This window comes from Poecilia latipinna, unplaced genomic scaffold (assembly GCF_001443285.1).
Source record: "Poecilia latipinna isolate Pla-1442-1.1 unplaced genomic scaffold, P_latipinna-1.0 Scaffold877, whole genome shotgun sequence".
NCBI lineage: Eukaryota > Metazoa > Chordata > Actinopteri > Cyprinodontiformes > Poeciliidae > Poecilia > Poecilia latipinna.
Window position 1 is genome coordinate 441,849 of NW_015113493.1, and position 15,498 is coordinate 457,346.

The window sequence follows — 15,498 nt, forward strand, 5'->3', positions numbered from 1 at the left end:
TGATAAACTGTCGACAAATTGGGTTCGGGCAGCTTTGTCGCACTGGGTTCGGTGTTTTCCCAGCAGGCGCTTAATTATTTATATTGTGGAATCGCTAAAGTGGATCTGGGTCCCCTGGTGATGGTTAAATGTTCTGCCGACAGCAAAGCAGATGGGTGACTGCTGGCTGCAGTCAGATTGAATTAGATCACTGACACATGGCGGGGGGCCTCAGCGGCCTGTTAGGAGCAGAGCAGGAGCTTTCCTAATGTCTGAGAAAGAAGAAGAAGAAGTAGGGCATGATGATCCAACCTAGCAGACCTGCAATTGGAATGGTAGGCTTGCAATTAGCTAAATTCAAAATGTTAATAGACTGATATTAAAACACACTTTCCTCTTATTGCGTGAAAAATATTCTTTATTATTTCTGAGCCTGGCTCCTCCTTTGCACACACTGGAGAATATTTTCCTGTTTGGTTCCTGTCTTCCTGTCATCTGGGTCTTAAGTTTTAATAATTTGATGACTGAGCCTATTATAACTGGTAATGAAACTAGAGTGTAATGAATAGGCAATTGTACAGGAGAAGGTGTAATAGCTCCAATACATTTATCCCCTATCAGCTCTCACTCTCTCATTCCCATGCACATGTTCTACGTTCAAAGGCTTTAAAGCAGATTAAACTGAGCCCTTTATTTCTTTTCACTGTCATCCGTCTCGGGCGCACAGCATGTTTTGAATTCAGATTTTAATGTGTAAATCTGATGTGATGTTTCTGTAGAAAATGTTAAGAGTTAGTTTAAGGTGAAATTAAAGAGTTCTGACTGTTTCCCCTTGTTACAAACAAACCAATCAAATATTTTTTTAAGCACCAGAATAAAATCTGCTACGTGAAAGATATAAATTAGTTATATATGGCATCACTTCGATATCAAAACTAACTTAGAGAACAAAAAAAAAAAAGATCCAAATGATTGGAGATGCTTCACTGAATCCTTCATATCAGTTAATGTTTTATCTCAGTTTGAAGAAAAGCTCTCAAAAATGTGTTTGAATTTTATTACACATTCTCAGAAATAAGATACAACCCATGTACATGAATACAAATAATTATACATATATGTATATACAAGTGTGTGTGTTTACATGTAATTACACTGATAAAACTAAATGGTATTGATTGATCTGAAATTCCTTGGTAACATGTTGAAGCCTAACCTCTAGAAAGCAGCCTTTTATTTGATGTTGATAAATATTTTTGGGACATAATTCATAATGATGTAAATTGTCTTTTGAAGTTGAGATGCAGTTAGAATATTCTTTGCATACGTGAGTGACAACACATGCCTTGGTTCTCAAGTTCAGCTTGGGTGAATGTAGAAATATGTGTACAGCAAGGATTGGTACGTACATGTGGCACAAATGGCATATAGGGCAAAGAAACAAGCATCCATGTTCAGTGGCAAGTTGTTAAAAGTAATTTTCCCCAGGCACAAACACTCCACACCATCTTCACATTTGAACAGGTTGAAATAAGGGCCCAAATGTTTGGAGGTTGATAACACAATCATCCCAGCATTGGTCTGGGGCTGTGTATCAGTTTATTAAAGTGGGTTTAATTTCCCCTTCCTTCCCCCCACCCCCACTTCCCTAGCTTGCACCAAAAATCATCGTCTTAATGAATATACTAAAAAAAAAGTGGTGGACAAAAAAGCAGTGAAGCATTGAGGTTTTTTTTTTTCATTTTTTTTCAGCACTAATAATTTGAACTGTTTTCAAATTATTAGTGCTGTTTTCAAATTATATCATGTCAAAGCATGTTTGGTGTTTTTTTTCCACTGACATTAACACTACATGTGAGCCAGATTCCAGACAACGTCTGACACAAAACAGGTAAAATTATTTAAGTACTAATTTAAATTGTTCTTGATTTTACATGCACATTTTAGGAAAAGTCATAAAGTGATTACAGTTATAATAGAAGCAACACAGGACACAGGGCTACAGTTCAGCCAGAAGGCCTGAGATCAAATCTTGGCCTTGAGTATTTCTGAATGGAATTTATATGTTCTCTCTGCATGGGTTGTTAAAAAAAGCATGACTATATAAGGTTAATTCTGTGATGGACTGACAACCTGCCTCTTGCCTCTTTTTTTTTTTTTTTGCAAGTGAACTTTTTGCTGCTGGCCAATATAAAGCAAAACAAACAATCAAAATAAATAAATAAAAATAAAAAATCACATATATAATTTCATAAATTAGCAAGCCCCACATGAATAAGCCTGTTCAGTAGTGAATGTATGGATGAATTGAACTGAAACAGGACATAGGACATAGCTATGCCTACCCAATCTAACCCAAGGTTTTCTTACCAAACAGCTTGTCCACCCAGTGAACTATTAGAGTCCATCTGACAATGAAGTAAAAAAAAAAACGTTAATTCCTGTTTTTATTAGCACTTTAACAATTTGTTTTAGATTATCTATGTCTACCTACTCCAAAATAAGGTAGGTTGTTGTAAGATTAGGCTGTTTAGGAGACGGGGATGCATTAGATTCTGAAACTGGGTCACTGTTGAACCTCAGCAGAGAGAAGAGCAGCAATATTCAGTTCAGCAGTTCCAGGAAATAAAGCGAATATTCCTATTTTAATTCTAAAGAAAGGAGAAAAGCAGCATTCTGATGTTTTTGTATATATGCATTATGTGTTGGATATGATATACCATATGCTCTTCTAATTTATGCTTAACTTATAATTTCATTTGAAAAACAAAATTCATTTTTAAACACATAAATACATCACATTTTGTATTTTAGAAATTTACTTTTAGCATGATTGAATTAAAATGAACATTTTTACAGATTTTATAAAAACTGGGTGAATAAAACACAAGTATTGACTTTTATTTTCAGTCCTTTAATTTTATAATTTATTTATAGCAAAGCTCACCCTCAAGTCGACTTTTTTTGCTGATAAACTGTCTAAATAGGTTATTTAGGATTCTATCTTTTTGTTTTTCTACAAATTTTGACATTTTTGTGGAATTCTCTTAGTTCTGCATTAATTTGCCTAAAACCGACTCTCTGCTGGTCGACCAGTTCTTGTGCAGTTGAATTTCTCCATCGGCTGCAGCGGCACGGCTCGGTACCACTTTGCTCCCTCACTCCCTCTCCACCACATCGCAGCCCTTATTCAGTCTACAAATACAGCATGCTTACCAGTGTCATTCCTTGTTACCATGAAAAGATGTTTGGAAGGCATATTGCTTAATGATAATCTCAATAAAATGATTGTGGAGCTTATTACCAAAATCGATAATTAAAACGAACCGCTCTGCATTTTCAACCAATCTGATGTCAGGTAAATATAGAAAACAAGCATGTGAACATGAAAGTTGGAATATCTTTTTTTCACATATGGTTCTGCAAACACACAAGCAGCTGCTGCAAGGGAAAAAAAGAGATAAGAAAAAAAAATGTAGCTGGTCATTCCTTTGTGTCTGCACTGAAAGAGCTGATGAACCACTCTGAATTGTTTGCTGAAACAGTACGTGCTGCACACTTCATGAAAGAAGGCTGACAGTTTGCAAAGGGGCCCTATTGTTCCTTTAAGACAGAAGCATGAATGGCTCTGCACAGACTCCCGCAACTTGACATGATTCGACTAGACAACAGCAAAACGGGGAGAGAAATGCTTCTCTTCTCAGATGCGTCGGCTGGCCAGCATTTGTAATCTCCTTCCTTTAAATATCTACACCAGGGCACTGAGAAAACTGTTGAGTTTTGTCGCTTCTATTCAGATACGAGCAACAAAGAATCCACGGCCCGTTGTTGGAGCACGCAGGTTTATGTACCAGTAACAGCAAAAGATCCCAAAAATCATTTGACCACATCTTTTCAGAAGTGTTGCATTTAGTTTGGAAACACGAGACGGTTTAAGTTAATTAATAAAAGAAGTATTGGTTTAAATGCAAGTAAAAGTTACTACAGACTCTGTGTATTTTTAGAAGTGAGGCTTGTTTTAACTACCAGAGGGACTATCGATAAAAATGAGCTTATTTTATCTAATTTAGGCACATTTGTATGACAGGATGCTGAACAATCTCCACTGTCTCTTGAGCAGGGGCGGATCTACTGAGGTGGCCACCCCAAATGAGAGCTTTGCCACCCCAGCTGGCGACTATGAATTCAATAGTTATGGGAAATCGGACATTAAGCGCGTGAATTTCTTTTTATCCGATAACATTGAATGCAACACAATGTAACCTGACGCCTACTGCTGTATAAATATACACTGCTCAAAAAAATAAAGGGAACACTCAAATAACACATCCTAGATCTGAATGAATGAAATATTCTCATTGAATACTTTGTTCTGTACAAAGTTGAATGTGCTGACAACAAAATCACACAAAAACACAAAAATCATCAATGGAAATCAAATTTATTAACCAATGGAGGCCTGGATTTGGAGCCACACACAAAATTAAAGTGAAATGTTCCCTTTATTTTTTGAGCAGTATACCTCTCCCGGATGTACCCCGCCTCTTACCACTGACCCTCCTGACCCCACTGGAGACAAGAGTGTATGATTATGGATGGACGGATAATGTTAACTTAAATAACTTTGGATATTTTCTGGACCAAATTGTCTCTGGATTTATAAAGTAACACTCCTGAGATTTGGTCAGCTGTCCTGGAACAAATCATAGTTCAGGTTATAGCATTATTTAGGGTTTCAGGTATTAAGTTGAAGTTCACATTTTAAACAAAATAAGGGAGATGCGCTGTAAACCTAAATATAAATCTCACAGATTTAAACAGGAATATTAAATAAGTCCAATTGTCTTTTCGCTGGTTTCAGGAAGCCAAATGGAAGATGTGTCAGATGTGGAATCGGAACCTGATCTCCCGCTTAGAAGGAAGAAGCGCAGAAGTCGGACCACCTTCACCGCAGAGCAGCTTGAGGAGTTAGAAAAGGCTTTTGAAAGAACACACTATCCTGACATTTATACCAGAGAGGAACTGGCCCAGCGGACCCGACTGACTGAGGCCAGGGTTCAGGTAAAACACAGACACATCCAGGGCTTCAGATGGGGCCGTGTTGTGTGGGATGAGTCAAGACGGGCAGAACCACATAAAAGCAAATGAAGCTTGTTCCCCTATATTCACCTGAAAACAGATTCATTTCACACATGCAAATTCTCATTCAGCTCCATTGAAATAGAAAATATATAATCAGAGCTGCTTTCGATCAAACAAAGGTACATTTTTGAGAGTGTGAAACCACCAAATAACCCTGAGGTGATAAAGTTGTGCTGGCGGATAAGTTGATTGTCTCTAAAAACCATGAAAACTGTGAGAGATCTATTTCTGATCAGTAATCCGTCTCACACACAGTAAAACAATGGTTATATGTATTTTATATGGTTTAAAGTGTAAGTTGTTTTAGATTATTAAACACGTAAAGTCTTAGTTTTAGATTAAAAGTCATGTAACAAATATATTTAAAATGTGTGCATGAACAGCCTTTCAAAGGTATATTAGAGCTAAATATCTTAAGTGAGAACACTCAAGCTGGTGTGGGATTGGAACCGTCATAACCCAAAGCATAGTTCACCAGATATTCAACACACATTCATTCTTTCAAATGTTCTTGTTTTGAAGGTGTGGTTTAGCAACCGCAGAGCCAGGTGGCGCAAGCAAGCAGGAGCCAGTCAACTAGCACCATTCAACAATCTCTTGCCCAGTGGATTTTCTTCAACAGGAGTGTCGACATTTTCAACATATCAGCTCTCAGAATCAGGCTATTCTTCTCTGTCCCATGGTAAAGCACACATCAAATGTCATCACTCGTTCTTTCTGTAGACGCCGGTTCTTTTCTACACTGTGATATTCTTTTTTTCTGTTTGCCTTAGGATATGTGGGGACATTTAGGGTTTTTCATCGTTTTGCTCTGATTTCAATCTGTCAATATTCTGAATAATTTAAAGGGGTCAGCAAATTGAAAGGATGAACTCGGTTCCCAGACTTTTGGTTTGTCTGGGAAGTCCTGGTGCTGGAAGAAATCTGTGCAAAACTGGAAAGTCGTTTACAATCTTTGTTGTGTTATTAAACCATTAAATATTAAAACATATTAGGTTGTCTTAATCTAACACTCACAGTGAAACTTTTGGGACCATATGGATGGATTATTGACAGGTTCAGCCAAAATAAACAAAGTAAATTCAATTTTAACTGAGCATCTATAAGTAGAACTGATTTTTCATGAAGTTGTTGTTCAACAAAGATATGTAGTTTGTCTCATTGAGCAGAGTTTCTATTTGCAAGGCTCATCTTCAGCTGATTTTTGTCGACTCTTCATTTCCACATACTTTTCTCTGATTTGGCAACTGAATATATTGTGTTTGTGTGACATAGCGAATTCATTTAAGTTTTAAAACAACGCAGTCAAAATCTCTGCCTTATTCTAATTGGCTAAAGAGTTTTCTGTCTAAGGAAGCCCAGGAGATTGCATTGAGTCACTGACCAGCAGCATTCACTGCTCCTGGATGAGCATGTAGCAATAGTGCAGAGACTGTGGACAGTCAATTACATTGACTTTGCTGTAACCTTTCAACTCCCTTTTAACAGGAAGAATCTTAAAGCTGAACCTGGCATGAGAATGACATGGGGTGTGAGAAGATACAGTATTCACAAAGAAAGCAAAGAACCACCAATCCTGGAGGACCTTCTATGTTTAAAAATGTAGAGATAATATCGGCATTAAAAAGCTCCATACCTGTCAAGTTTTGGACTTGAGGATACGGGAAATATTTATCTGTCTGCTGTCGGAGCAGGGGGCGGTGGGAGGGGTAGAGACTCCAGTGGTGGAAGACCAACATCAGAGGGGCAGAGGTGGGTGGGTGAAGAAGAGAGGGACACAGCTAACAGTTCTCAGTTTTAAAGCTCAGGCAGCCAATAGCCATGTCCAGGAGAGAGTGGGTATTGGATTTGGAGTTTAAAGCAAGCACAGTTCAGCTCGCTGCTACCAGCTTCACACTCCATATTTAAAGAGTAACTCTTTCAAAGTATAACCCAGCAATATATCTAGTGTTTCTATATTTACATAGTGGAAGTAGAAAGCCAGATAAAACGCTCAAATCTTTCCTTATTTAAAACTGGGAAATGGCTACATAGATGTTTTTGCCTTACGAATAACTTGAGTTGCTTATACACACATTGTTGCATGATCGTTTTCAGAGAATGATGATGCAGTTCATCGTCCACAACCTCTGCCTCCATCCACGGTGCACCAAATGGGTCTGTCCAGTGCGGACAGCAGTCCTGCCTATGTTCTTTCCTCCAACTGCAACGGGTTCTCCAGTTATTCTGATTCCTTTGTGAGCTCTGCAGCTCAGAGTAATCCCGTTAACAGTGGACTTTCACAACAGGTAAGACCTTTTGGGTTATTACTGATTAGCTCGGTCTCATTAAGTATGTGTACATATGTTTTTAACAACTTACAGGAAACTACATTTTATTCAGAGGAATTGCCTCAATCTGGTGAGGGGCATTGGTTGCTACATGTCTCTATGTTGCTACCCCCAGAGTACAGAGGAGGTGCGATCTAATAATACTAGCACCCATCTCATCTGTGGAGAATGCCTCCTGAAATACTGGTGGTGGAGTGTAAACTTTATTTCAAGTCAGTTTGAGGTACAGTTGTGATCTATTAAGGAAAACTGTGTGCTGGTGTGTACGCATGGTTTTACAAATCTACATTTTCTACATTTTCCTTCCTTTTTAAATGAGACCACTGGTCTGTTGTGGTTTCGATATGCTTAGTTTATTCCTTATTACTATTAGATTTATGTTTTGACTGTGTTCTCCTCTCATGACATCACTAACAAGAGTGATGTCAGGCTGAGCCTGTCTCCACTTAGCCTGCGGCCTGGCATACATTGTGCAGTTGAAAACAATGGCAGCCTCTGTAGGTGAAAAATATAACAAAGAACAGCAACATTTAGGTCAATAGGTTAATAGGAAAGGGGCTGTCTTATCTTGTTCTGTGTATTTGTGTTTGGTAAAAGCTACCAGGCCATATGCTACACTATGTCGCCAAAAGTATTTGCTCACCCATTCAAATGATCACAATCAGATGTTTCAATCACTTCTATGGCCACGGGTGCATAAAATTAAGCATCTAGGCATGCAAAATGTTGTGTATCAATACTTCAAATGCGAGTCAATACTTGAGCATATGAGCGAATACTTTTAGCAATACAGTGTATTTTTTATAACAGCGTTAACTTGAATGCTAATAACTTCATGTTTGCATTCTTTACATGATACTTGGTGCCATGTGTCAGCATTAACCCTGTCTCTTTCATGGACACCACTAGTGACTAAACTTTTGTAGCAACTAACTATATGGGCTCTTTGGTCTCTTGTCATATGAGCTTTAAAACTGGATCAGAATTGTGTTTTTCTCCTAGATGAAGTCACAAAAGGAGCTGCTATTGCTATTAACATTTTTTCCTTTGACATAGAATGCGCTACTGAATCAGTGCTTCTGGTTTTTATTCCTGCATATCTTCTCTGTCTTCTCGAAACCCAGCTGATGGAGGCAGACAAGCGATCCCAATGAACCCACTGAAGGTTTCTTCCTGTTAAAGGGACATTTTCCTTTCTGCTGTCATAAAATGCAAGGGCTAATTGCAAAGTCAATGATTTAATGTAATCCATGCTACATGCTTGTCTAAATGCTGCAAGTTATTGACTTGATCCAATCAGCAATTTCTTTTACCAATTCCAAAAATAAAATGAACCTGAAGGCACCACTTAACTTGCGAATTTTGCTGTGTGTGGTAATATTGTTTGGTAATAATACAGTAGGTAATTCCTACACCATGATATAAAAAGCTTGATGACGATCTTGAAGTACCTCTTTTTTCTCTTTGCAGGTTATGAGCATCATGAGTAATTCATGTCGTGTTTCCTCAAAGCCACACCATGACTTCTCATTGTCACCTCGCCCAAGGTATTTGGACTCTTCTTTATCCAATATCATGGCAGCCAGTGGCAGTCAACAGTCAGCTGAGGTCTCTGTTAAGATGGCGGACAGCTTTCATTCATCCGAATCTTACTCCCCAACCACATACGGCACCACCAGCTACAGCATGGACCCAGTTGTGACAGCCGCCAGCTACCAGTACAGTCAGTATGGTCAGAGTGAGTGTTATTTTATTACACCTGTTAAAGCTTTTAAAGCTGCAGTATGAAACTTTTATTTTAAAAATTTGTTTTTTATGTGTTTGTTTAAGCTGTTGCTGTACAGTGTAATATGAGAACAATGATCTGTGGAAAGATTCGAGTTCTCTGTCTTGTTCTATGGTCCTGCTGTCATCTGTAGAAATGTGCTGCTGCCAAACACTTTGTGTATGTGCTGCTCAGATCCTCCCTCTTCCTCTCTGCTATTTTACAGCTGGTTCACCTCATTGGAGTCAGCCATGAATGCTCAGGCTAGTTAGCATGGTCACTAAGGAGGGCAGATAAACGTTTTTTCTGGAAAGTTGTTCCTCTACCATCACCCTATTGGTCAGTGTATACAGTGGTAAAACCTTCCTTCTGGCTCCGATTGGTAATTTTTGACTGGGAGAAGTGCATTTTTGTAGACTGCAATAGTAGCTCAGGGAGGAGGTGAAGAAACTCGAACAATTCACAGATTAACTGTCTCATATTATACTGTCATAACATGACAACACTTTTAACAAATATGGAAAAACATATTTTTGTTAAAGTTACATACAACCGATTTAAGGAAATTATCTGTGTTTGTTCAAGGGCTGGTAATAAATGGATTTTAAAAATGACAAACTCAGTTCTCACACGTAACCTCAGTTCTTGAAAATTCAATTTGATTCAGTTTATTTATATAACTCCACTTTGTAGATGTCATTTCAAGGTACTTGATGAAAAAGCAATCCTTTCAATTCAATAATAAATACATTCCAGTTGATCCCAGTTATCAAAACGTTAGTACAGTACTTCAATGAATTATTCAAAGCAGGTTTAAAAGTTCCTATCTGAGGAAACCCATGGACTGAATTGAGTTATTGACTTGCAGCATTCACGCCTCCCAGACAAACACAGCCACAGTTGCTTACTTATGTCGCTTATGGATCGCTTACAGCAATCCCTAATATGGAGCATGTATGTAGCGACAGTGGAGAGGAAAAACTCCCATCAGAACCAGAACTGGGCTCAGAACAAGAAACAACAAGCATGTAGGTTTATGATGTTCACAAAAGTAAAACATTAATAACAGAAGAGGAAAAACGATTAGCTAATGGCAGCATTATCTCTGTCTCAGTTCTGTATTCAGCTTGTTGATTCAGCTTGTTTATGGACTGTACAGGAAATCTGAATTTTACAGTGAAAATGAATTGCAAGCGTGCAGTGCCCTGTGGTGCACCTGTGCTGCTGACCACCTGTTTAAACAGTTGACCTTTCACTCTCACATTGTGGTGATGTTTGTCAGGTTCTCATTGATCCAGGTGATTTTTGGAGCTTCCACTTTTATCTTCTGGGGTTTCTGATAAAGATGCTGACTTGTGTTAAATGCCCTGGAGAAATCAAAGAACATTGTTCTCACAGCGCTGCTGTGTTTACATGACAGTGGGTTTGGTACCAACAAGAAAACCAGCTGCAGACAGGCAAATGGGACATCACCTGTAAACATGATGCTAAGACATTTAAACTTCTGGATCAGTAACAGCCCCCAGCTAGTGGAGAAGTACACAATTTCTCCAGTATTGTTTCTATGGTTTGGTATAAAGTATCTTTAAAACAATTATTATATTAGCACACTACTTTTGCACGATATCCAATGTAACACTGCTTTAAACTGTACGGAAACAAGACGGGAAGGTTTGACAGAAGCAGTAAGCAGTTAAGCTCACACAGAAAACCATTTTTTCTGGTAGCTGGTATTAATTCTCAACAAATATTTACTAAGTTATTGACGTTGCTCCTCCCTAGTTCAGCTGGTGATGCCTTCTCAGACAGAACGAGTGACAGTGGTGATATTACAGGATCTGTGTATGTTTGGGCGTCTGGGAGGAGATAGGCAGCATCTGACAGTTCAGATCCTCATGTGAACAGAAAGAAAATGTCACACCTTTCCTAAGAAGTTAAAAATAAATAACATATATTCATGGGCAGGACTATCTGCCAAGATGCCATTTACCTAAAGAGCTGGTGGGGAGCAATATTTGTGTGTGTGGGAAGAGGGATTGGGACAACGAAGGTGGGGGTGGGAGGTAAGGGGGGAGGCGATTTGAGGAAGGGCTTAGTGACAGGAACCCTTTAAGAGAATGTTTTTCCTGCCAGCCAGGTTTATCCCTTAAATCCTCTGTGAGGAGGCAAATAGATAGTCCCTGCCTCTGAGATATAATGTGTTTACACTTACGTACATGTCAGTTATTTTACTCCTGTGGACTCTGATCTCTACTGTACTTCTTTATAGCAAAGGTCACATGTCAGAGTAAAGTGCTAAAACTGATGGCAGAAATGCTAGCTTGTATTCAGTTCACTGTTTGAATACTCATAATAGAGATCTTAGATAACAATTTTATCAAGATAACAGAGAAATAACAAAAATGTATGTGTATATATATATATATATATACACACACACACACACACTTAGGGATCCATATATTTATATGCGTAATATATTTAGCCAATAAAACAGGACAACAACTGGATGGAAATAAAATGTAGGTCACAAAAAGAACCCAAAGGAATGAAGGCTGTTAAAGTGTTGGTGGTAAGTTTGCTTAAATGGATCCATGATTAGTTTAACATGTTGGTCTAAATGTGTTGTAATTATCCTATTAACTAAAGAAATTATGTTTTTGATAAATAAAAACACGTACTTACTTTTAAAAATTTTTATATCTTTCGTTATATTTCTCACCATGGGGGTTGCCACTTTTCTGACTGCACAATGCATGCTGGGTTTATGACACAGTTGGATCAAAGGAAGGAACAGGAACAGAAGAGTTTAGTAAACACAGGAAGACTAATTTCCTAAGTTGTTTTTTTATCAAGTTGCATTTGACTGGTGTAAATTTATACAGTGCAATGCTGCATCGCTGTTGGCTGTAATTTAAAAAAAAAAATAGTTATGAGTCTGCACTGCTTCCAACATGAAAAAACCAAAAGAAGAGTGCAGTGGGAAAGAACTTCCAAAACACCTACATTTGTGCTCTCAACATTTCTCTCCAGAAGACTGAGTTATTTTTACAAGCAAAATTGATGAAGGATGATCTAACTGATGGTTGCTACCCTTGTAAGCTAAGAACAAATGTTTCGCCGACAGTTTGCATCCACAAAGCGCCTAAACCTCACCACTGGCTAGCGAGCAAAAGACACTGGGAGACACTTACTTCAGAGGCAGGCAGAAGTGAAAGCTCTTAAATCATAACAATGTTATTGCCACTGGTACTGAATGTGAAACCACAGAACTGACACCAGACCGAAGACCAGACCCGGACAGAAGTACTTACCGGATCACACAATACGACCAGAGGTACGCGTCAATCATTATTTCATTTATGAAGCTGAAGCTGGCAGCAGCACAAGCACTCTTTCTTCTTCCTTCATTTGGTCCTCCTCATCTTCATTAGCACTTGTGATTTCTACATTGCCATCAATGCCAACTTGCTCCGGTTCAAACTGAAAAGACTTAATGTTACTCTTTGCTGTTTTGGCTCGATGGAGCATGCACAATCGGGCATGACATACGTCATTTACCCAGAATCCATTGCAGTGTAATGAACATGGCAATATCCATGACAATAGTCTATTGAAATTTATAAAAAATCAAACAGCCTAAAGTGTTCTTATTGCATAGTTTATTCATCTAAAATAAATATTTCTCAAATAAACTATTGTCATCTGTAATTATAAACAGTGCAGTATATATAGAAACAAAATTAAGTTTGTTTCAGGTATTTCACAGCTTTCATTATGATTATTGTCATAACAATCAATTTAATGTTACAACTGCATGGAGGCTGTTTGTTGCGACTTAAGTTAGTTTTCTACATAAATTTAACCTGGATTTAATTAAGCTCAGTATATCAATTAGACTTTGATATTGTGTGGTTGTTGTTCTAACTCGTTCATCGTTGTTTTTATCTTCAACATACTTTTGCAGTCTAAGCAAATGAAGATGAAAGAGGAAGCCAGAGGGATCAGGAATTAGAAAACCTAAAGACTTTCCTGTCTCGGAAGAGGCTCTGGCTCCACCAGATCACCAACCAGCTCTGAGGACGAACCTCCACATCGTCTTCCTGATGGAAGACATGTTTGTTTTTCTTTAGCAGTTAGCTACTCAGGATTATGGCTGCATTTAAAACTGGTGTGTTCCCAACACTAAGTGCTTAATAAACATCTAGATTTGAAAATAATTGGAAGAGAATGTATTCCCCTTGTTAATCTACCATTTCTCTTTCGTACATTTTATTCATTGCTAACTTTCACCCTCTGATGGACTGGTGACCTGTCCAGGGTGAATCCCGCCTCTCACCTGTTGACTGCTGGAGATGGACACCAGTCCTCCTCACCACCCTGCAAGGATGTACTGTATGTGTTAGCTAATGGATGAATGGAAAGCTTTTAAGGTAGTTTGTCCCTCTTAAGTCTCTAAATTGGTAACCTACACTTTATAGTTCATGTCAGCATCAACAGATTTTATATTGCTGACTGTTTTTCTACTTCTCCCATATACACATACAGGCAAAAAAGACACCCTGAAATGTTTTTTTCACCCCAGGCATCCAGTCCCAATTATCATCAGTTATTTTGATGCCACATAAATAGCAATTCCACAACGTCCTTAAATTGTAAATGATACTTTTTTTCTTTACTCTCACAATACAAATGCTTTCTCTGTTTAGTTGCTCTACTGTTCTTTTTTGTAGGTTTCTGTAAAGTGCAGTTGAATGGGAATGTTCTTTCATTGTTCCTCACTGGAAGGAGAAATGTCAGTTTGTCTGGAATAATGCTGAAATCCTGTGACATTGAATTAAACCAATATTTTTAATTCATATTTGGTGAAATATTTTTCATATTTCCTCTAAAGTAGAGGTACCTATACAGACAATATGCTAATTTTTATAAGCATATTGTCTGTAAACTTTTATTATTGACAGTTAGTACAACTCTGTGTTAGTATATTGCCAATGTACTCTTGACTATGTGACTATATTTAATACAAAAGTATTTTTTTTCACCTGGAGAATATGTTGAGTAGGCCCTTCAACCTTCAGTGTAATGGTATTTAATATATTTACTGCAGTACTGTAGTGTGTAGTGAAGCATATAATGCACAAAGTAATAAAGAATAGTAGCTAAAAAGTAACAGAGCATACAGTCATCTCAATACTAGGATTTCAAAAGTCTAAGGTCTATGAATTCAGAATACATTCAAAATACAATTTAAACGTAACTCTTTCACAAAACGGTACACTTAATTTTTACTCATCAAGCATGTCAATAAAACAAACAGCCATATGCTTAAAGTGTACAAAGAATACTTGAAATTGTCCCAGTTTAACACACAAAATATGAAAATAATTTGTCTTTTAATTTTCTATTTTGTCACCTCTCTGTTCCCAGCTGCTGTGGATTACTTGGCAAAGAACATTAGCCTCTTCAGCCAGCACAAGATGAAGTTGACCAATCACTCAGCTGTGCTGGGAATGCTGCATGTCAGTACTGGCCAGGCCTACTAATACTGTAAACAAACAGCAGCAGACCTAGCCACCAGCAGCCCCTGTGACTCCTGCTGCAACACAAAACTCACACAGAGGTTTTCCGACAATGCGAGTGTTTTTCCTGCAGACGAAGAGCCACAACACCTCTTGAAATATCTCTTCCAGTAAATGTTTGGTACGTGGTCTGGTGAGTTTGGACTTTCCGTGGTGGTTCATGGGGCACCAACGCAGCTCTACTGTTCTACATTTGTATTAAATAGCTATGTTTGTCTTGTTTGGTCCTTTAGGGAAATGTCAGTGTTGTAGTACTCGAGATCGGTCTTGGTCTCAAGACCATTTTTGACGGTCTCGGTCTCAGACGCTGAGGACTCAGCATTTTATTTCAAGACCAGTCAAAACCGCAACTGTGAAAATATCACTAAACGTACAGCATACTGTCATTAGATAGCCATACGCTGTCAGGATAGCATACATGCAGTGAGTAGCATGCCCGCGCATGCGCATTTAGAAGTCCCACCATCAGTGGAGTTGTCAGTTCAGTAGAGGCAAGAAGTTATGACGAAAATAAGTCATTAAATTGTTCATAATATGATATAATATGATAACTAGATAGATATACATGCGTTGTCGTGGTTTCAAAGTGTATTTAAAGCAGAGTCTAGCTGCAGCTGCAGTCAACCACAACACACGCCCATGTAAAACTCATTAACCTACTTACTTAACCGCTAAGTTAGGATGCCATACAGCTATTAAT

General features: G+C 38.2%; 1 protein-coding gene across 1 annotated transcript in view; it reads left to right on the plus strand.

The window, feature by feature from the left end:
• LOC106957125 (paired box protein Pax-7-like) overlaps window positions 1–15,182 on the plus strand; it is a 20,529-nt gene extending 5,347 nt beyond the window's left edge. The window contains exons 6-10 of the mRNA XM_015048356.1: window positions 4,841–5,040; window positions 5,644–5,803; window positions 7,219–7,409; window positions 8,922–9,189; window positions 14,647–15,182. Of these exons, the coding sequence (XP_014903842.1) occupies window positions 4,841–5,040; window positions 5,644–5,803; window positions 7,219–7,409; window positions 8,922–9,189; window positions 14,647–14,762 (935 nt within the window). The 3' untranslated portion in view covers window positions 14,763–15,182. The remainder of the gene's footprint in view (window positions 1–4,840; window positions 5,041–5,643; window positions 5,804–7,218; window positions 7,410–8,921; window positions 9,190–14,646) is intronic.
• Window positions 15,183–15,498: the final 316 nt, after the last annotated feature.